The 21,321-nt window shown below is 43.8% G+C and overlaps 1 protein-coding gene across 2 annotated transcripts in view; it reads right to left on the bottom strand.

Moving 5' to 3' along the window:
- The window catches only part of INF2 (inverted formin 2), a 66,632-nt gene that overhangs the window by 7,480 nt on the left and 37,831 nt on the right, over positions 1 to 21,321 (bottom strand). The window contains exons 5-22 of one of the 2 annotated variants that reach the window (XM_090034138.1): positions 19,179 to 19,212; positions 17,147 to 17,288; positions 16,879 to 17,020; positions 15,646 to 16,380; positions 13,358 to 13,503; positions 13,207 to 13,268; positions 12,539 to 12,641; positions 12,358 to 12,443; positions 10,858 to 10,958; positions 8,106 to 8,176; positions 7,871 to 7,978; positions 6,729 to 6,799; positions 5,240 to 5,360; positions 4,926 to 5,090; positions 3,887 to 3,989; positions 2,888 to 3,046; positions 1,356 to 2,156; positions 85 to 141 (exon numbers count right to left, since the gene is read on the bottom strand). In XM_090034138.1, the coding sequence (XP_089890264.1) occupies positions 86 to 141; positions 1,356 to 2,156; positions 2,888 to 3,046; positions 3,887 to 3,989; positions 4,926 to 5,090; positions 5,240 to 5,360; positions 6,729 to 6,799; positions 7,871 to 7,978; positions 8,106 to 8,176; positions 10,858 to 10,958; positions 12,358 to 12,443; positions 12,539 to 12,641; positions 13,207 to 13,268; positions 13,358 to 13,503; positions 15,646 to 16,380; positions 16,879 to 17,020; positions 17,147 to 17,288; positions 19,179 to 19,212 (3,206 nt within the window). In that variant the 3' untranslated portion in view covers position 85. The remainder of the gene's footprint in view (positions 1 to 84; positions 142 to 1,355; positions 2,157 to 2,887; positions 3,047 to 3,886; positions 3,990 to 4,925; positions 5,091 to 5,239; positions 5,361 to 6,728; positions 6,800 to 7,870; positions 7,979 to 8,105; positions 8,177 to 10,857; positions 10,959 to 12,357; positions 12,444 to 12,538; positions 12,642 to 13,206; positions 13,269 to 13,357; positions 13,504 to 15,645; positions 16,381 to 16,878; positions 17,021 to 17,146; positions 17,289 to 19,178; positions 19,213 to 21,321) is intronic. The other variant, XM_090034139.1, reaches the window with a different exon arrangement.

The following is a 21,321-nucleotide window of genomic DNA, read 5'->3' as shown; positions in this document are numbered from 1 at the left end:
GTGATTACTGATCACGCCAGAAAGCCACGAAAGCCCCAACACAATGGTTAGTTCACATGAAAGCCTTTTGACAAGTTTACGTACCTCACTGTACCACACAAGCTTTTTTTGTTTTATTATCGCCAGTATCAATGTCAACCTCTGCTTTCAAATAAAAGAGAAACACTAAGTGGATCTGAAGGTGGCAATGCAAATATAACAACAGGAACCTCCCCAGGACAGCAAGAACCACTTAGGAAGGGGTTTAATTTCTTATGAAGGACAAAAACATCAACTAAACAGTTTGAAAAGTAATGATAATTAAAGCTTAACTTTGTCATTGAGGCCTATGTGGCTGCAAAAGGGAGCACAGCCATCTCGCATTTCTCCCTCCCTTCCCACATTGACTCCAGGTATGAAGAAAAGGTTTATATGTCTGATGCACCTAGTCCTTCCTCCACACTCGAGGAGGAACAACTAGGAGGTACCATGGTTCCAACTACTTTTTCCTGTTACCTCCTGACAGGTAGAGCTTGGGGGACCAGAGACAATAGGCTGCATTTTCTAAAGGGCTGGCACAGTGTACACCTCCCCATGGACCACAGCAAGCTCTGAACCTCCAGTCTTGCCTGGGTGACATGATTATGCATGCCAAGGGGCTGACCCTCAAAGCTCCATGAGCCTGCATATGGCCTCAGCACAAAATCAAGTCTATAAGTGTGTGGCTGGACTGCGAAGGGAAGAAGGAAATGCACTTGATCTTTAAATTCCAGTGACAATAACTGGGGGTTGGAACAGATCACCTTTGAGACACCTTCCAACCTTATGACTGATTTGGGTTACTGTGTGCAGAATATTCCTGTAACTGAAGCCAGGGGGGAGAAAGGTCAGAATAACAGCTGGGGGTAGGGGCAATGTTTTAAAAAAGCTGCATTTTTATAGCTCGTGTAGGCATTTGTACTGAATGTTTAATAGTTACTTCGTAGAGCCTGATGGATCACTAGTTTGCCTATAACCATGGCTAAATCTTGCTATTGCATCTTTGACAGGCGTGTTCATCACTGTCTTGCTGCATGCTAGGAAGGTGTACACCATGCGTTTAAGTTTATTAATTGCTAAACCTTTAGAAACTATTTGTAAGTCTGTCCTTGTACAACACTTGTGCTGTTAAAACCAGTCTCTGGTTTTAGAGAACATCTATATTCAACAGCATTGCTCTCAGGATAGTAAAACTCCCATTGACTACAATGATGCAGGACTGGATCATAAAGAAGGAAGAAAAAGTTCTATTTACATAATCCTGGAGAGCAGAGACTAAGGACTCCAATCCTGTGAATCAAGCTAGATTTCCAAAGGTTGTATCTAAAATGTATTACCTGGCTGGCTTTTGCTGTGCCTCTTCTTCTTCCTCTGTTTCCCAGACCCTTTCTGCCCTTCCTTTTCAGCACGCCCCTGTCCTGGAGGAACTGAACAGGAAGAATCTGTTGTTGGTTCTTCTGAGAAGGATTTCTCCTGAGAGGTGTCCAGCAATGACTCTTCATCAGGATCTTCATTTTTTTTTGCTGTTTCCCTGACGTCTACCTGTTTGGAGCTTGACTTGGTAGTGAGAATTGTTTCGGCATTTTCAGGTGCTGGTTCAACTCTGATTTTAGTCTCACTTTGACAGGTGTCACTGGGCAGCAATGTCTGTTCAGCTATTTTACCACTTCCTAAGACAGTTAGTTCAGATTTGCTATCCTTATCCCCTAAGCTAGGTTCATCTGATTCATCTTTTAAGCTGGTACAATGGCTTGAATAACTGCTTGCAAACTGTATAGATGCTCCTATGTTACATGGAGAAAACACGTTGGTTTTGTGTTCTGTGTTCTCTGGAAAGCTGTACGAGTCGTTCTTCCCCTTGATGCTTACTCCATCCTTTGGCTGGGAGACCCTATCAGCATCTGCTGAACTAAAGGAGCTTTCTTGAGTACAGGGCTGTTGTGGCAAATTTCCTCCAGCATTGTCTTCAGGAGGTGGCTGGTTTGAAGCAGACAACTGTACTTCATCTTTACCAGGGCCCGTGATGGTGGTAGCAGTAGCATCTGGGGCAGGAGTGTATTCTGAGTGATTGTCTTCACTTTGTTTGGTCTCACAAATGCTTTCCTTTCCCACTTCTTTTACATCATTAGCGCTTTTCCCTTTAAACAAAAAACAAAGGGTCAGACATGGTTCTTCAGTGCTGCATTTGAAATGACCTGACCTGTTGGCCATCACCCCAAACCTAGCTACACTCATGGCTGTGAACCCTAAAAACGAATCTGATTCAGTAAAAACGAAGCTTAACTTGAAGCCTCCCATGGGACTAAACTATGTGCTTAATTTCCATGGAAGCAAAGAGAACTTAAACATGTTGAATTTGGGCTTATCTTGGCAGTGACACCTACCACTTGGCATCGTGGCCTAATTTAGCTGACAAGTCTACGCTGAACTTAGTAGCTGGATCTGAGACAGGACTTCAGACCTCTCCGCCCTCCCAGCTTTCTCCCATTCAAGTAGTAATCCAGTCTAACTCTGCTTTTTCAAGGTAACCCAGGATGATGATAACATGCAAATGATGTCAACATGAGTCTTCCAGCAAGAGTGCTGGCTGGGGAGTCTCTGCGAATGGAATCTGCAGTCTTTAGAGCTGGAAGGAAGCTTGAGTAGCAAAGGTGCAAAATCAGCAGCTTGTGAGTAACCCTTTCATGCAGGTGCCTAAGTGATTTATGAACACTGGTTTTCTCCTCCAGGGGCCCTGGACCCACTGATATCATTTTTGGAAGTGGTGTCCCTTTAAATTAAATACCCCAAATGTGAATGAGATTGGAGCTCCTGCTTGGGTATCTGTCTTGCAGTTGGGTGGGTTGGAGAAAAATGGTCTCTGCCTTACCTGGCTGCCCTCCCTTCGGAGTGCCTGCTGGCGTTGTTTTAGGTGGAGTGTCTGACTCTCCCCTGTTCTTTGTTTTCCGTAGCTTGAAGCCTTTCCGTATGTCAGCCAGCAGAGCATCAATAACGCACACCTCCTCCTGCTTCACTGCCCCCTTCTTAACTGGGGTTTAAAAACAAGACAAAACAGAGACATCACTAATATTGCTCTCCTCCTGAATAGGCAGGACCATTGAGATCAGTGATGACCTAAGGAAGAATTTCACTTGACCTCCTTGTTCCCCCCACTTCCACTCCCCAGTGTTGTGTTGGGACTGATCCCAGTTTAAAATAGATATGAAATGCTACTGCTCGGCCCTAGGACCATTACACATCTGTCACATTGGTGTTTGTGATGACTGTAGAGGGCAGGAGGGAGGGAGCTATAAGTAGTGTGTCCCAGAGCCTCTGCCACTGAAGGTCATCACACCTGCAGGCTGAGACCTTGCACCTCTTTGTGTCCTGCATCTAGTTTGAATGTTGCAGATGTGAGGGACAGCTAATCTAGGGAGGTGGGGATGTTCTGCTTTGCTTCTCTATTGCCTTTAAGACCAAACTCTTTGTTGCTGGTTGAAATGTATTGCAAACTTCTGTTGGCTTTGATGAATGGTTTCAGTTGAGAGCAGGGCTGGGAAAATTCTCTGAAAAAGTTAAATATATAGATTTTTCAATTTGCGAGGACATCTTAACCAGAAGTTTAAATATATTAAATTTTAAGAAAAAACACTTTGTCCAATGCAGAACAAGGTCTTTTGTTTTCAAAGTGTTTTACTTTTCTGTTTGGTTAGCAGACCCCAAACTGGTATTAGCATAGCTCTGACTGGGGTAGATGGACATGGCTGCCTATAGACACCACTTTTAGGTACTGAGGAGGCTGGAGCAGGAACAGGTTGTCGCCTCTGAGTCCTTGTGTGGCTGAATATGGGCTTTATGAACCTTCCATTAAACCCTGTCAGATACTCACTTATCTTTCCATTTTCTCCTGTCTGTCTCTTAGCTTCTTCTTCCTCCAGCTGTTTCTTCCTCTTTTCTGCTTTTGCAGCTTGTTCCTTCCTGTCCTTGTTTTCCTGTAGGTAGATAATATCAGAGAATATCTGATGTGATATCTGATTTAAATATCTGGTAGCACAGCCATGCAACTGAGATCAGGTTGGAAAGCCACTAGAAATAGGATCTATCCCACTTGTTGCAATTCCTGGGCACTTACATTCCCAAATGGATAATGTGGGCAGTGGGACCTGTGTCCTTTCTTGGGCGGGGGTGGGGGCAGAAAGCCTGTTTGGCCATGCTCATTCTCAGTAGGAAGAGGCAGCCATAGATCACCCTGTAAAGTAAACCTACTGACTTGCTCTAGATCACCTTTTCTTGTCCACTTGCATGCAACCCCTCTATAAATGTTGAAAGACCCCTTCTGAGCCAAGCTGATTTGTTTTGGATGCATGTGATGACCAATTTTGAGACCACTGTAAGTCTAAACTTTCTATGAATTGCTCTTTGAGTGGAATAGAGACTTTCATGGATCCATAATTCAAACTACAGGCCTTGGATAAAGAATCTGACCATTGAGTTGTTGCACACTTTTTGTATTGGAAGATCCAAAGTGGACAGATTCCTCTTTGCCAGTGGCAAATTGCCCCTGAACAGAGAACTGCTTCCTTGTGTAAAGCTACTGCATGTAGTACACAGAGTTTCCAGTACCAGCCACTCTTTACTTCTCTGGCTTAAGGGATGTGGTCTTTGCTACACCACTTCCAGCTGCTGGCATGAGAAGGCGCTGGTTGTGGAGCAGAGTTATGATGCAGCAATTCTGCCTGAGGGACCTTATGCTAGTAGAGATGTTAGAGCAGTCACAGGACTGCTCTAACTAATGTCAGTGCTGACTTGAGCACCTGACGGCCCTTGCTTTCAAGGGGAGAAATGAATCCACCATCTTTCTATGCTACTTGAACTGATGTGTGTTTTCCACCCCTGCATCTGACTGTGCAATGTTCACAAATGCAAACCTTAAGTGCTTTGATGAAAAGATCCCTGAAGGTTTTCATGGTGCTAAATATATCTTCCAGTGACAATTTATTTGGATCTTCACAGAGATAGTTGGCAAGTTCCTCCTTTTTCCTGTCAATGGTACTAAATGTCTCCTGCAGCTTCTGTGATGCCTTTATGCTGTCCTGAAAGGCATTTAATTTAAATTTGACAAAGGTAAAGACTGACGTTAAAAATAGAATAACAATGTATGAGCTGAAAGTTCAGGTGCAGGGTGACATAGAAGCAGGCAAAAGGGTGAAATGTAAGATGTGAGGGAGCTCCTCTCACTGACCTCGATGGGTGCCTCATACTGTGCTTTCACATCGTCGCTCGAGGCCTGTAACTTTTTCTTAAGTTCTTCCAACTTATTTAAATGGGAATTGGATTCTGTACGTATAATTTCCAGGTTAATTCTGAAAAAGAGTACCCACAAGAGACTGAAGATGTTTTGCTATTTAGTCTGGGAATGCTGGAAGACAGGGAGATCTGAGCCCATGTATCCCCTCCTGTGCTTTCCCTAACAGCAAAGCACAGATGTATCAGTGAAATCTCAGGCAGGATGTTCCCAGGAGCTATGCTTAGTGCCTAGAAGAATGGAGCCCTTCTCTTAGAATGGAGACTCTTGGTTCTACTGTAATGCAGTAAGCAACCCCCATCTGAAAACTCTAAGAAAGTAGATTAAGAATAGGATTTCTTTCTTTCTTTCTTTTTTTTTTTTTTTCAAACAGTGCTGAAAAAATTTAGGAACACAAACACCATTGACTTTTTGCATGGCCTATGAATCTAAATCACTTGTACTCTTGAAAATTGTCCTTTACTAGTCCTGTAAGTATCTCTAGCACCAGTGAACCATGGTATTATTTGCTTACCATTGCTTATCTGTTTGTACAGATAGGGAAGGGTCATCCAGCTATACACTGGTGTTTGTATTTTGGCTCTTGAGAGCCAGAGTCTCTAATACAAGAGACCACAATTCCATGCTGTCCTATAAAACCTTGCAGCAACAAAACCTGTGGTATTGGAAATGTTCGCAATGTAGGCAAAGCAACTTCCTCTCTTAAGTGACCATCCCCAAATGCACTTGATCAAATCCATCTGTGGTGTGATTCCAGGACTATTAATGCCATGGGCTTTAAATCCAGTGGACTTACAGGAAAGACCAAACTGGCCCAGGAAATATAGTTTTGCTTCACTTTGTTTGAATACCCCCTTTGCCAAGGAACTAGTTCTCTGTGAGCCCCTGGAGTAAGTGAGGAAAGTGGTCTCTAGCAGCACATAGAAAAACAGGGGCAGATCTAACTGCAACCTCGTGTATTGCATACTTGGAACTGAGACATATGGACTCTAATTGTCTGGCATCTCTAATGCATTAAAGGGACTAATCTAAAGATTAAGGGCTCCTTTTGGAGTGCTAGCTACTAGCATATTGTCCCAGAATACACAGTAGTGAAAGGTACTTCATAAACGATTAAAGGTGGATGGAATTAAAAAGGTACAGCCCCCCCTCAAATGCAGTATGGCCTCTGGAAAGCTGAATTAATTGAATGTGGCTCAATTTCCAGCCCTAAGCACTGCCGCTTATTGCCTGTTGCAAATCATCAATTTGCGTTTTAAAATGGTCTCCAAGTTCATGAACCAAATCTTTTGGTTCAAAACTAATTAAACTCTACCCCATTAATTAATGGGTTATAACAGCTTTTTATGTTCTAATTTCTTGAAAATGGCTGGTGTGGGGGTTGTACGGTGCATGTCTTCCTTTTTAATTTAAAGTAACCTCCTACCCTGCTGCCTTCGCAACACATTCAAGGTCCTTGGGAAGCTCCAGTAAGTCCGTGTGATTATTTTCTACTTCCTGAAATGAGAGAAACTTCAGTTGTTGGTATGTTCTCAGCTTCACATTGGAGGAGAAGGGTATGTGGGGGTTTTGGGTGGGAGAGGTGGGGAGAATGGATAGAAGCAAGGTGCTCGGAGTGTGTAATCGGTCCATATAAGGTGACCTCTCCCCTCCCACCCTCTTATTGTTACCGAGCCAAGAATTTAGCAAGTTGTTTTTAATGAGACATTCCCGAGTCCTTAATGTTAAAGATTAAAACAAATATAAAGAGTTTTGAGAGGGGCATGAACACCCCACCTTTAGGGCATAGGTTCACCTCCAGCTGATGAGAGCTAGGATGAAACTTTCTGACTATTGTCTACTGTAGTGTTTCTTGAACCTTCCTTGGGTAGTAGGTACTAGCCACTGCTGGAGATGGGTTCAGACCGTGCTAGTCGGATGCTAGCTAGTCCAGTGTCCTATGTATAGAATAGAAACACTCTGATGCATCTTACCTGCCTATCTATTTGCTTAGATAGCCACGATCACCACAGTGTCTGTGCACTTCTGCCTAGCAATTAAGGACTGGCTGACACCCTTTTTAGGTGTTGCAAGACCAGCAGGACTTAGGCTGAGGTTTTAATTTGCAGATTTGTTTAGGCAGAGAACTCAATAAATGGGGCAAACTGAAGCTGGTTCTGTAGGCAGAGCAGACAGGAAAGTGGGGAAAAGACAAACGGTCAGATAAGCAGGAAAAAGAAAGTTGTGAAAGCCTGGGGGGGAAGTCAAAGAGGCTCAGTTGATGAAGTGGGAGTGGGCAGAAGGATTCAGAGTGTGGGTGTGACCTCATTAGGGCTGTTGGCAAGACAGCTGCGTTTTGGGCACTGAGGAAATGAGGGAGGAGAAAGGAAGGGTCTGGGCAAAACTCCCTGTTCTCTCCACAATTTTTATAGGAATCTTTTTTTTTTTTTTTAAGGTTTTCTAGTGATAGCATTAGAGTCCCATCCAAATGGAGCCCTGCCTCCAGGGCCAGGCACAGAGGATGCAAACATGAGTGTGTGACACCAGTTTGGCCAGGATCAAATTCCTCCAGGGAAACTGCAGAGGTACCTTCAGAATGTGGTGCAGCAAAGTAACGCGGGTTTGGTTTGCTTTGGTTTCAGTTAGTTTGAGTAATGTGCTAATTTTAAAGCCATCAGCATCTCCGGTGTGACTTCCCTGAAGGAAAGAAAAAGGAAGCAGAAATAAGTCTCGTGTTCCCTCCTTATTTATATCTGGTCTATACAAAAGGGAGGTTTCAGCTTTTAATCAATAAAATGGATTGATTAAATTAAAAACGCCTTACATAGTTCAGAAAGTTTCCAACTTTGAGGATCAGCTGACAAAACAGAGGCAGGCGATGGCTAATAAGAAGATCTGTGAGGGAGGAAAAAAAGGTGTCTGTGAATGAATGTCACCTTCCACTTGGAATGACTCCCAAATGGTCTCTGAGCTGGAGCTCCCAGCTCCAATTATTCCAAATCAGGACTTTCTGGTTTACAACACAAATGATGTGGCATCTGTTCTAATGTGTGAGAAACCCAGGGAGATTCTGACTTTTAGTGGCCCTGGTTAACTTCTTGAGCTGGACTGAGGAAGCCTTATGGACTCTCTTCATACTTTGAAGTTCCTTATTGGGGAAATAGCATGAGACGTGATTCTATTTGCTTGACACCAATGTTACACCAACACTCACTGATTGCACTGGAATTACTCTTGGTGTAACTTACCAGTGTAAGTTGAATGAGAATCAGGTCCTGTGATTTTAATATTCAAGGGCACTCAGGGTCAGTTTGAGATATAGAGAAGCCAGTTTTGACATGCCTTGCAATTGTATTCCACTAATTATAACTAGACAGGCTAGTCCTGTTCTCAGGTGGTGGTTAGTTGGCAAAGGAGCTGATTATCCGTGTGAGAAACAGGCCAAAGACATATACAGTCTATCCCATAAGAGTGAGCTTTGTGCGACTAAGGGCCCTTTAAAAAAGCAAATTTGACACACGTGAGGTGGCAACAGCAGGAACACCAGCACAGACGCATTTATTTAAGCTTCTCTGCTAATCCCACCAGCACCTTGATCGTTGCTGCTAGTGGAGAGTTGCAGAGTATAATGGAGCCAAGCATTTTGGTTACACTGCACTTAGCGGTAGAAAGGGGGCCTCATTCACCCCAAATAATTTCCCACAAAGATTCCTGGGCCTCTGTACTGCCTGGACTTGGATCTGGTCTGGGGACAGCAATTTTTGTGTGATTTCCATAACCTAAAAAAACATGCATGTAGAAATTTGAAAGCCTATTCAACACCATCAAATTGTCCTCACTATGGTGTCAGACTTCCCTCCCCCACCACCTGCAAGGGGAGATATTGAGTAAGAATTGCTCAAGATATTTTTATACCACCATCTAATAGGGGTGGACAAATTACAGCCTGCAGGCCAGATCCAGCCTGCCAAGTGACTCTATCTGACCCAGGTGGGTCCCTCTGCTCCATCTAGCCTGGGTCATAGCATGTGTGGCTGGTCCCGCCATCCCTGGGTGTGGAGGTGCCAACTGGTGCAGAGTGCAGGTCACCCTATCCCTGTGTGTGGTTCCCAGATGCTGGGAGCTGTAGTCTGAGGGGCTTGGTGGCATGGTGGCAGGGTGGGGGTGATGCAACATCTGGACTTGGCTTCTCAGCAGCCTCCATGGCAGAGGCTTGCTCTAGCCTCATACTTCTGGCTGCAGTTGTCAGTATTTCTGCAGCCAGACCTTGCCCCTAACCCATCCATCCTGCCCTACCGCAGAGTGGACAGAGTGGCAGGGGTCTCTACTGAGACCAGCTCAGGACCCCAGGGGCAGTATGTGCTCTGTTGGGTGGATGCAATGAGGCCATGAGCAGGCAGAAAGCGGTACCTGGGAGCAGGACAGGTGTGTGGAGCTGGAAACAGGAGATGGTGACATTGTGGGGCTGGGGCCTGGGGCAGAGCTGTGATCTGCTCCCCACACATCCCTGTGACAGATGCTGGGTCCATGGACACCCCACCCACCTGCTCTGTCCAACACCATCAGTGTTGGGTGCAGGGTGGACAGGCCTGGGCCAGATAGGATCAACTGACATCTCCCTAGCTGCCTCTGCCAGGTGGTATAAACAGCCATGATGGGGGGCTGAGTCCAGGTCAGCACTCTTCTCTCTTCCCACCCTCAACAGCTCACTAAAATTCCTTAAGTGGTCCTAAATAATTACCTACCCTGACCTAGAGGACTGTCTCATTCTGGTTTTCCATATTGTCTCTGCCTCCAATGATCCAGGTGGACCATCCTCATGTACTCCCAAATGGTAGCTCTAGGGCTCATAAGACATACCACATAATCTACATGGATACTTGGATGGCCCCATTGCTATGGTAGCAGACTATCCCCTAACTACTTACAACAGCAGAAAACTCTGTAGGAGAGAGCTTGACTAGTGGGTAAGAAGGGATTTTGAGTATTTCTGGGTTGGCAGAGGGCTTCTGCTCAGGCAGTTGTATACAATGATGTTCTAGGGAGTCCTAAATGGGGTCTTCCTTTAGTTTTTGCCAGGCTGAGGTCCACTGTCTAAATCCAGCTTCCTGGAAAGATCTGGCACTAACAAACCCTGACTAGTTGATAATTGCATCAACAGTGAAGCTGGCATTATAATCGGAAAGTACCACTTTGGTAGGCAATGCCAGTTCCACGGAAGGCTCTGACTATCAAGAAGGATTCATTGGTCTACAGTTTGTTTTTGCTGAAATGCGTTCATGGTGGTCCACAGATTTTGGCTGCTGAGCATTTTGCCAGGGGAGGCTTCTTCAGGACTTGTGCTTTGTAATTCATCCCTAGAAACAATCGTTAAGCTTGACGTCCATAGCTCATAAGGACCTGATTCTCTCATGACTGTCAAGGAGGAATCCACCAGCCAAAAACAGATTCTCCTTAATATGGAATGAAGACAACAAAAGGTCACTTTGGCCTCAAATTCTAGGGAAAAAAGAGGACTGCTATGTTGTGCATGGTTCTGAATATAATCCATTGATGTGTGGCCTTATCTTGTTTACCTTCACAGGCTTTCTTGATCGTGTCTGCTTTAGGTTGTAGCATGTCTAGCATGACGGTAGTCTCCTCGCATAATAGCATACATTCAATCCGCAGTTGATAGCTAAGAAAAGAGATTTATACAAATATACTGTTAGACCTAACAACCTCCTGAACTGTGGTGGCCTCTCCCCTACTCCCAGAACCATTAAAAGCTTGCTTATTCTAAAATCTATGGAAAAAAAACTACATTCATAGCTCGTGTGGGTATGTTCACACCACAGCAGCAGAGGCCTCAGTCCTGCTACTAATATAATAAGCCTTGGTCCTACTTTGTACATCAGCCCGTAGGAGGAGGACACCCAAAGGAATATTCCTGGCATTGCATGAAAGACCTGGACTTCCAATGTGCTCAAAAGCAGCAGGTTGGGTGTGGACAAGGCCTCTGTCTACATCAGACTGGTACGGAGTGATTGGCTGTGCCTGTGGCTTGCGGTTCTTTATCAATGGGAACCAAAAACTGGTAGCTTGCAGATGATGCTATAGGGCTACACTAACTCGGCAGAGAGGCAGGACTGCTATGTGGCCTTCCGGATCTAGGTTCTATTCCTGAAACTCCCACAGGCCTCCTGAATCACTTTTGGGTTAGTTACGTGATCTCCTATGTCCCTTAATTCTTATTGGCCTCTGTGTATGCGTGTGTGTGTGTGCGCGCGCATGTATGCATGCATGCATGCATGTATGTTTGGGGCCACAACCTCCTCCACTGTGAAGCCACAGATATCCAGAATTGCATGCAAAATGGGCAGCGCTAACTGGGGAAGGCTGTGGGAGACCATCTCATTAGGAGCCTTGCCAGCAGGTACTATGAAATCCCTTAATACCTCCCTCTTGTAGCAAATGGAAAAGAGCATAGGTGCAATATGTTTCTATGGCAGAGCAATATGACTATGGTTGCATCTTCCCAAGCTGGCTTTAAGAAGCATAATTTATATTTCTCTTTGTATGAGTATTTTCTTATCTCTAAAATGGAATAGTTCCTCAGGTGGCTAATGTGAGGTTTATATGATTGATATTCTGTAAAGTGCTTTGAGGACCGCTGTTGTTAATTTGCACTTTATTTGCTGTTTCCATTAAGGTGTCTAATAATGAGCAGCTGCCCTCAATTCAATCACTAAGCATGCTAAAAACTCTTGACGGAATATTTTGTTTTAAAGCAACAAATCCATTAAAAAAAAGATCAGGCTCTTTCTCTCATTTTTATTCCTTTGAGAGCTTCTCATAGTGTTGTCACAAGAAAAAAGACCCACTTCTTTCTATTGGGTGGCTTTTGCAAATAATTGCAAATGACTTGGCATTCAGAACATTGTGTAGTGTAATTCTCTGGCTGGGAGCACTTTTGAGTCTCCTGTTACATGACACAGTGCACTAAACTTCTGCTCTCCGAGCAGATCAAAGCTATTGCTTTTTGAAAAAGGTATGTAAGCAAAGATGAAGCTAAAGTGGGAAATAATATCCCTTACCTGGGAATCCCAAGGAGGAGGAGATAAAACTGATCAGCATTAGCTAACTTTGATTTTTCTTCCTTGAAGGCTTTCAGGTTTTCTATCTAACAAGAAATTACAAGAGTCAACACTGCAGAGCTGCACGCCTGCTTACAGCTTTTGTGAAATGAATTATATTTAGAGGCTTCTTTTTCCTAACCTCATGCTTTTCGGGTAGCAGCTTCAGTAGTTGTTTCAAAACTTCAACGTCAAACTTGGTCCTGTCCCCTTTCTGAATCATATCAGCTACCTCTTCATTTGAGCTGTAGGGAAAAGGCATGGAATTAGAAACAGTCATGAAATGATGCATGTGGTACTGCAACCATAAGCCATTAAGCATAGCGCTAATTCTTTATGAAGAGGATCTATAACCCCCCAGCCCCCCATGAGAACTGCCTACTGGGAGGAAATATGATCCAGTGGCTAGTGCAGATGTAGACTTCCTGGGGGACTTTGGTCAAATCACTTAAGACAAACTTTTAAAAGATATTTAAGTGCCTCAAGATGTGGCTAGGTGCCTAGTAGGTTTTTTCAAAAGCACCTGAGGTTAGGCATTGATGCATGCCTGCAGGCATACACAAACACATTTTCTTCCTCATCTAGAAAATGGAGTTCATAGCACTTCCCTATCCCACAAGGATATTGGGAGGATGAATACATTTAAAAGCCTAGAGGTGCTCAGATACTACAGTGATTGAGACCATGGTGATACAATAGGTAGACAAGATTTTTCAAGCTTTGCGTAGATTGATGCATCTGGAAGGAAAATAAAAGTCGCTTTCCAAAGTACCATTTTATTCAGCAAATGTGAAACAGGTCATATCTTACCATTTAAATTGCTTCAAAAAGATATTCAAGTTGAGACTTTTCTTAGAGTCTAAGAATGTGATCTGTTTTAAGAAATGACACTTTGGGTTAGAGGAGCCATATGCAGTGATCTTTATCTATATTTATCAAACAAACAGAAATAGCCCAATACCTCCTTTGGTTCTGCTTTGACAGGGGCAGCGGCTTTCTCCTTGGGTCTTGTTTGGGGAAAACAAAAGAGTTGTTCTATGCTCGTATAATCGGGCTCTATGGTTTCTTCACTGCTGCTAGTCACTGATGCCCACATAGAGTGACTTTCTGAAAGAGAAACAGCATCAGTTTGGCTACAGATACAGCCAAAAACTCAGAACTTCAGTTTTGAGACAATGCAACTGCCTGGAATATAAATGCTCTGAAAGATAAATGAAAGGAGGAGAGAGGCACATTAGTCCCGGACAAATGTTAATTATTTAAGAGTGGCAGCTCCCACAGTGCAGATCCCAAAGGTTTGAAGGCTAATTAAACCAGGGAAGCTAGAGCCACATGCTATTAACTGCACTGAAGGCAGGAGCCAAGCTAAATGGCTTTTCCCAACTTCTGTTAGCTCTCGCCGCTCTGCTGCATATCGCAGAGTTGCAGTGCGCGCACAGGATGCTGCGCTCCAATTAGGTTAATGCCTCTGTCTAGGATACTTAAAGGGCTCCCCAGGCTCAGGATCACTGTCTGGCTCATTAGGAACCATCTAGCTAATACCTGGGACATTTGGAAAGCAAAGTTATCTGCAGTGTTGCTTAACATGCTAGAGAATTCCACTGAGAGCCAGATACGGAGAGAGGCACATCTTGGTGACCATAATAATTTGAGGGAAATCTGGGATGGAAAGGGGGGGGGGAACAGTGGGGGGCACCAGTATGCACATGCATGTGCACACACAGCCCCGACCCTGCAGCTCCCCATGCACACCACTACCCTGGCTCTCCTGAGCAAGCGACTCTGCGCACAGGCCAGCAGGGTCCAGACCAGGAAGCAACCCATTGTTTCAACTCCCTGCAGAAAATCGAAGCAAAAGTCCAAGAATGGCACAAACCTGTCCGCGCATGCCTGGCTCCTGACTTGGGAGTCTCATGTGGGCGGGTTCCTGCCAATCTGGGAATTTTGCTTCGATTCTCTCCAAGGGGTGGGAAGCTGAGACAGCATCCGAAATCCAGGACTGTCCCAGCCAATCTGGGATATATGGTCACCCTAGGGTAGCTAGGCTACAGTGCTTTCAGGAGCTCCCAGGCATGCAAGCACAGCATATCCACAGCTCTATTCCTAATGTGATGCAGACTGACTCAATCAGTTGGTGGAGAGCAGGAAGGCTGTGGGCCTGTCTCCTTCCTATTTCTGGTAGGGTGGCTAACAGGATGTCTTCAGGGATCATGACTGGCCATTTTCTCCATGGGAACTTTCCTAATTATTATAAATTGTAAACGCATCCAGTCTGGCTTCCCATATAACTGGGCCATAGGATTTCAAATCATTTATTTATGTATTAGATGGGTAACTCCTGCTTGAACTGGAGCATATCTTCTAAAAAATCCACCCAATCTCAATATGCTGTTTGAGAATCCACTAAAACACTTGATAATTCTTCCAATAATTTGTTCCATGGTTCATTACCTGCATTAAACATTTTTCACACTATTTTAGGCCTAGGCTTGTTTGCCTTCAACTTCCAGTCATTGAATCTCGTTGTCTGGTAGATTAAAGAAGACCTCAGTCTTGCATGTACCCATGTGGGTACTTATAGATATAGCTCTTCTCTGAATTCTACAATTTTCTTCAAAGTCCTTGGCTTGTGGATTGGAGAACTGCAGTGGTAATCTCACAAGTGGAAAATAGAGGTAAAAATCCTGCCTATGACTTTGCAATACTCCCCTTCCTATACAGCCTTAGCAGCACTACATAATTCATGCTGACATGATTTTCCACATTTCACCTCTCCCCACCTAATTTTTCCCCCCACAATTGCCAAGGACAGAAAGCCCCCATTCTGGCCTGTCACAATTTGAACAATTTTGAAACCAGATCCATAGCTTGCTGAAGTTGATTGGAAGACTTACTGCTAGGGGACTACATGGAAGGGAAGTGAGGTGCCTTTTAGTTTGGAATTTATCTTAAAAAAAAAAAAAAAAAAAAAAAAAGGGTTTTATTTCTAGACAAAATGGTCCCCAGCCAAAGACTTAACTAAGACATTCAAAAGCTATTTCTAGGCTTATCTCCATGTTTCCTTTGAGCTTTGCTGCTCAGGTGTGAAGGAGGCAGTGAGGCTCTGCTTCCAGATGGAACTAAATCATAATAATTTTAGCCCACTCCAATAAAACCAGCTGGATATGGGCAGTGCAAACACAGCTGAGTCCTTCTCCACAGCCCCTCTAAGAGCAGTGATGGACAGGGGGCAGCATCAGGAGCACCTACCTCTCACCACGTTGGTTGGCAGCTTCTGCCAGTTGAGTTTCTTCATCCTTAAGGTTGGAGTCTTCACCTTCTTGTGGTGGGGCCTCGCATAGCCAAGAGAACAGCTGACGTGGGCGATGACTATTTCTTCCCCACTGCCTCCCGGTGCCATGCCTGGCAGTGGGGGAGGGGGTGGGGGAATGCCTGCCATGCCTGGCAGTGGGGGAGGGGGTGGGGGAATGCCTGCCATGCCTGGCAGTGGGGGAGGGGGAGGGGGCATGCCTGGCAGTGGGGGAGGGGGTGGGGGTACGCCTGCCATGCCTGGCAGAGGGGGAGGGGGCATATGTGCCATGCCCGGCAGAGGGGGAGGGGGCACACCTGGCAGTGGGGGAGGGGGGGGAGGCATATGTGCCATGCCAGGCAATGGTGGAGGAGTAGGTGGCGGTGGCGGCGGCAGTGGTGGGGTGGCAGCAGCAGCAAGGGGTGGCGATGTATTCTTCCCTGGTGACGCTGAGCAGGTCGGAAGCTGTGAGGGCAGGGTGGCCTCTGGAGGACTTGGTGGTGCTGGTGCACTGGGGACAATGGCTGCCACAACAGGGATCTGCTTTGCATTTGGCAGCTCCTCTAAGTCTGTGTCTGTTTGACTGCATTTATTTACATTCTCAGGAGATTGGTTTTGCTCCATTTTTTGTTTGTTTGGATGCTTCTTTATGGAGAGCAGTCTCTTGATGATGTCTTCAACGCTGTTCCCTTGTACTGTAAATATAACGTAGTTAAACCAGGATAAGCAGTGCAAGCTAAACACTGGCATACTATTCAAATTCTTTCCAAACAATGTGTACATATCTGTGTGTCTATCCCCCTTGTTTCTCCACTTACACTGCTGAAGTCTGCAGATCTGTTTTACAGTGAGACTTTTCCCTAACGAACTCATTATATGATCAAGATCCAGACTGAAAGCCAGATCCAAAATTGACTGCAATCTGCAGAAAGGCTTTCATGGTTGAAGGAGAACAATTTTTGGAGTTAGTTTACAGAGATGAGAAACAAAGTCCTGGGCCCACTGAAGCAGATGGCGAAATGCCCATGGATTTTAGTAGACCCAAGACTTCCATGCAGATGCACATTTATTTTCACTCTGAGTTCTGTTTAATCTTGATGGGTTCCAGACCTGAAGTAACGTATGTATGTGTGAAAAAGACTTAAGGAATGGAGAGCAAGGCTTGGGATACCAGTCAATCAAAATAGGCTTACCATCATTTGCAAGCAAAATGGCCCTGTTTGCTAAGGTAACCAAGGATTCCCACAGCAGCAGGCTGGAGTGATGAGAAGATTCCAGATACAAAAGGCTCTGGAGAATGGACAGCAGTTGGACAGAGGCTGGAGAGCTGCTCACCTAAAATACAAGGCAACTCCAATTAATTCTTTCATACGTGAGGCCAGCACCCATTTCTTGTGTGGAGTGATGGATACTGGTGTTATCACTGAAGAACCTTTATCCCAAAAGTGAGGGCCTACTTACTTTATTGAACAGAGATGTAAAGACCTCGTGGTGATTGTTCATGTCAATCCCATCACTTATCTTTAACAATTCCTCGTCATCTTCTGTCTTGGCCTCCTCAAATGTTTCACACTGGATAAGCAGGTCATCCTCTTCTATGTCTCTGCCATGCCAGAACATTTGTTTTAATTGGAGAGAGTCTATAACCATTTTTCAGTAACGCTTCTCTGCTTGTAATGACTGGTGTCTTTTTACTACCCCCCTTGACTTGGCTGATGATCACTGCAGGAATTATTTGCCTTTCCATTATTCATAGAGGAACAAATCCCACCCATACATTCTCACACTGAGCTCTATCTTCCTCTGCAGTAAACTCCAAAGTAAATCAGCATGCCAGAATCTGGCTCAGTCTGAGTTTTGTAAGGGGGCATAATAATTTAAAAAAAAAAAAAATCTGCTGGACACTTTCATATTTCTGTTTTTTCCCCCCTGCTATGTGGCTCAAGACAAAAAAAAGGACATTCAAATTTCATAAGTCAAGTGAAGTTCCTTCCAAGTTGTTGAACATTTTGTTAAAAATCCTAAAAGAAGAATATTCTGTGAAACCTTCTAAGAACCTGCAGCACAGAAACGCTCCCCTCCTTAGCAGAGATTAATGGAAATATCATTTATATTCCAATTGTTAAAGGGATGTGATAGAGATTCCAACTATATGGATATATATTTTTTTATATATTCATTTTGAATCTTCAATGGCTTTCTTGCAAAACAGCCTTCTAAATGAACAAACTGTGTGAACAGGTATGTCCAGATGCACTTGATCAATAAGTGCCTTAAGCCCCTGACAGACATTAATATAATCACACAATTGGGATCCAACAAATGTTATCCTGGATCCCAAAAATCATGCTGGCCATGCAGGGCAGGATGCATGATTTTGGTGATCGGGATTAAATTAGTTAGGTCCCAGTTGCATAGCTGCTGGTGCATGGCCTAGGCTTCCCATGCCCGGACCTTCAAAGAGAGCTGTGGGAAGCGTAGCTACTGGAGACTGGTTCCTGGTTCCCAGGAAGTCTTTTCAATTTGCTGGTGAGAGGGAGTCACCCCCTGATGCTGGGTTCTCTGTGCTTGGACCTTTAAAGGCACACTAGGCACCACAACGTTGGGAATCGGTTCCTGATACTGGGCTGCCTGGTGTGTCTTTATACTTGCTAATGCAGGGAAACCCAGTGTGGAGCCATTCTCTGGTCTCGTATTCCCCTCATATATTCACATATGCAAAGGGCACACATGCAGCTGGGTTGCACATAGGCTTTGGGAGCTTGGGATCAGGGAGGCCCTCCTTAAGTCAGGCTTCTGTGCCAGCATGTTCATGCCACGCATGCAATACAAACCAATTATAAAGAAGTTCCACATTAAATGTGTAAGAATTCAACTGCATGATGTCATGTCTATCAGGGGCCTTAGACAGATGTTTCTGGGACAAGCAGCAGCAGTGGCAAACAAGCCTTAAAAACGCCAGGCTGCTCAACACCACTCTAGGGTATAGACTACTTTAGCTATACTCTGTTCGGTACTCTCCCTCTAAATCATCAATTCCTGCCACTACCTGAGATGGGGTACTGGGCTAGATGGACCATTTGTTTGCTCCTGTATTGTGCTTCTTATGTTCTTATGATATAGGCTCAGTTTGAGATGTGGACTCACCAAGCCAACAGCACATTGTTTCACAAAGGTCTGATTGCTCTGAGTTTAAAAACTGCTTGCAAGAATTAATCATGGCCACTGCTCCTATTAGTGTTGGGGTCTTTGTGGATACGGCAATATTTTTCCTCTTAAAATCTGGCAAATGGTATGTTAAGCCAGGATGGCCTAAAATCTCTTTGGCTCCATTTTAAGAGATGTTTTATTATCCTTTTCACTCAACCCATTCTAACCAAGCTTGTTTATTGTATACGAATAAAAGGAATTGCTCAAACACTTGCTGAGTTTCTATAGTTATATCAAAGTAAACTTCCTTTTATAGTGAAATTTGAATAGAAAAAAACCTTACCTTAGTTTGTTCAACATATCCAACAACTGCAGACCTGCAGGGGGAGAAAACATATCTTGCATTATGACCTACCAGAATGTAGGCACTTGTGATGGCATTAGGGAATGATTTTCTATGCAACTTTTTCCTCCCCTGCCCGTCCTTTCATAAATGCAAATAATTTGATTGCTATTGGAAGTGTGGGTATTTATTATCGTTATAATGATTTAATTCTACTGTTGAAATCTCTATTGATTATGGACAGTACTGTATGGAAAGCTAAGATCCCAGTTCTGCAAACACTTAAGCACAAGTTTAACTTTACCTACTGTCCATAATAACATTGTCTTCAAAGAGGAGTAGGGAATGTTAAGCGTGTGCTTTAAGTCTTTGCAGGTTCAGTGACTACAAAGAAAGAATGTTAACTGATGAACTTGTGGGCCTTGATCTTGCAATTATTTGTGCATCTGGAAAATCCCTTTGAGCCAAGTATTTCAGGAGCTTAGTTTACAATGCTGTTTAAGAGCATAAATACATTTAAACTGCACATGGAGTCTCTTAAAACAGAACATCTGTATATTTGCCTCATCAGATATTGTATTTCTCCTGTTCAAACAATTAGGATAAGCTGTGTTGTTTTTAAATTGTGTGCTATACTAAAAGGGCCAAAGTAAGTCAATCCTGGCAAAAGAAAGCATGGCTCCCATGAACTGCCCCAGACCTGCTTCAGAACTGAAGTTGGCTGCTCCAGAACTGGAATGAAGGTTGGCATGCTATAGAAAAGGGTTGATTAAAATAGTTCTTGGAACATGGGTTACAATATGCAGGATAACTTAAGTGGGAGTTCTGTTAGGATACAAAGGGAAAAGATTGAACTGATGTGAAAGGAAGGAGCAAGGCTTACAACAATCTACTACAGGATGTTTATCAGAGATAAAAGAAGAGCTGAGCTGGAGGTCAGTAAGTTGGTGCTGGGTTGGACTAGTTATTAATATATGATGCTTGATGTGATGCAATTTGTATACTTTTATTTTTTAAACTATTCTAAATACTGTATTTACTTACATATCTCATGCAACATTTTCTCCAAACTGAGGCACATGTCTTTAGTGAGGAAGCCGATTACCCTGCTAGAGCAGAAGTATGGGGAAGCTAGAACAGCTGTTAGGGCTGTGCTTCATTCTAGCTGCATACAGCAAGAATGAAATCCAATTTTCAGGGTCACTTGCTCATCCCTTGCTGCTCAGCCAAAGGCTAAAGGTTTAACCCTCTCACAGCCACTGCTGAATTGGCAGCAGCTTTTGGCTGAGCAGCCATGATGCAGCCAATATTCCAGGAAAAAAATCTTTTCTTCCTTCTGCCTTCCTACAGCAAGGTGCATCTTATTTGAGGACATGTGGTATACAAGAAACTATGGTGTATTTACTCATGTGCTGAAAACAGGGTAGATAAAAATCAATGATTTAAAAAAAAAAAGGATTATTTAAATTTAAATCAGATTTTTTGTTAAGATGCTTTTAAAAATAATAAATTTATATAGAGAGAGTTTTAATTTAAGATATGTTAAAACTTACAGATATCATCATAGAATAGGAATTATAACTTCTAGTTATATATTATTTGAGACCATATATTCATGTAACCTTTTAAGAAGTAGGTCACAACAGGTCATGGACTATGTTAGGGGCCCAATCTCATGGGGCTCCCAGAGGCTCCTCTAATAGATTAGTAAAGACTAAAGAAAGCCACTCTACCCAATGCGACTCAGTGCTCAGTCTAGAAGATCCCATTAAGCATCTCTGCGATGCTCAGTTTCAGTTCTCAAACTGTGGATTTGTCTCCAGAGATCACAGGCAGACAAGGTTCTTTGGGCAGATGTGATATCTTTTCTTAGATCAGCTAAATAGTTGGAAAATATGTTCTTTGCAAGCACAAACACCCTTCTTTAGGCATAGGCAGAGTTTGTTGTCTCTAGAGATAACATCCTTGTTAACAGTAATATACGGAAATGAGAGATAACAGACTTGATTTACCCACCCACCAGCCCTATTGTCTCTCTGCAAGCTTGTATACACAGAACAAGCCCTTACCTCTCTCTAAAAGTGCAACGTTTCAAAAAGTTAAATGAATAAAGAATATCAAATGACAAGAATGCACTTCTTGT

The sequence above is a fragment of the Crocodylus siamensis genome, chromosome 2 (assembly GCF_052110815.1).
Source record: "Crocodylus siamensis isolate JL-2025a chromosome 2, ASM5211081v1, whole genome shotgun sequence".
NCBI lineage: Eukaryota > Metazoa > Chordata > Crocodylia > Crocodylidae > Crocodylus > Crocodylus siamensis.
This window is presented reverse-complemented; position numbering and strand designations above follow the sequence as displayed.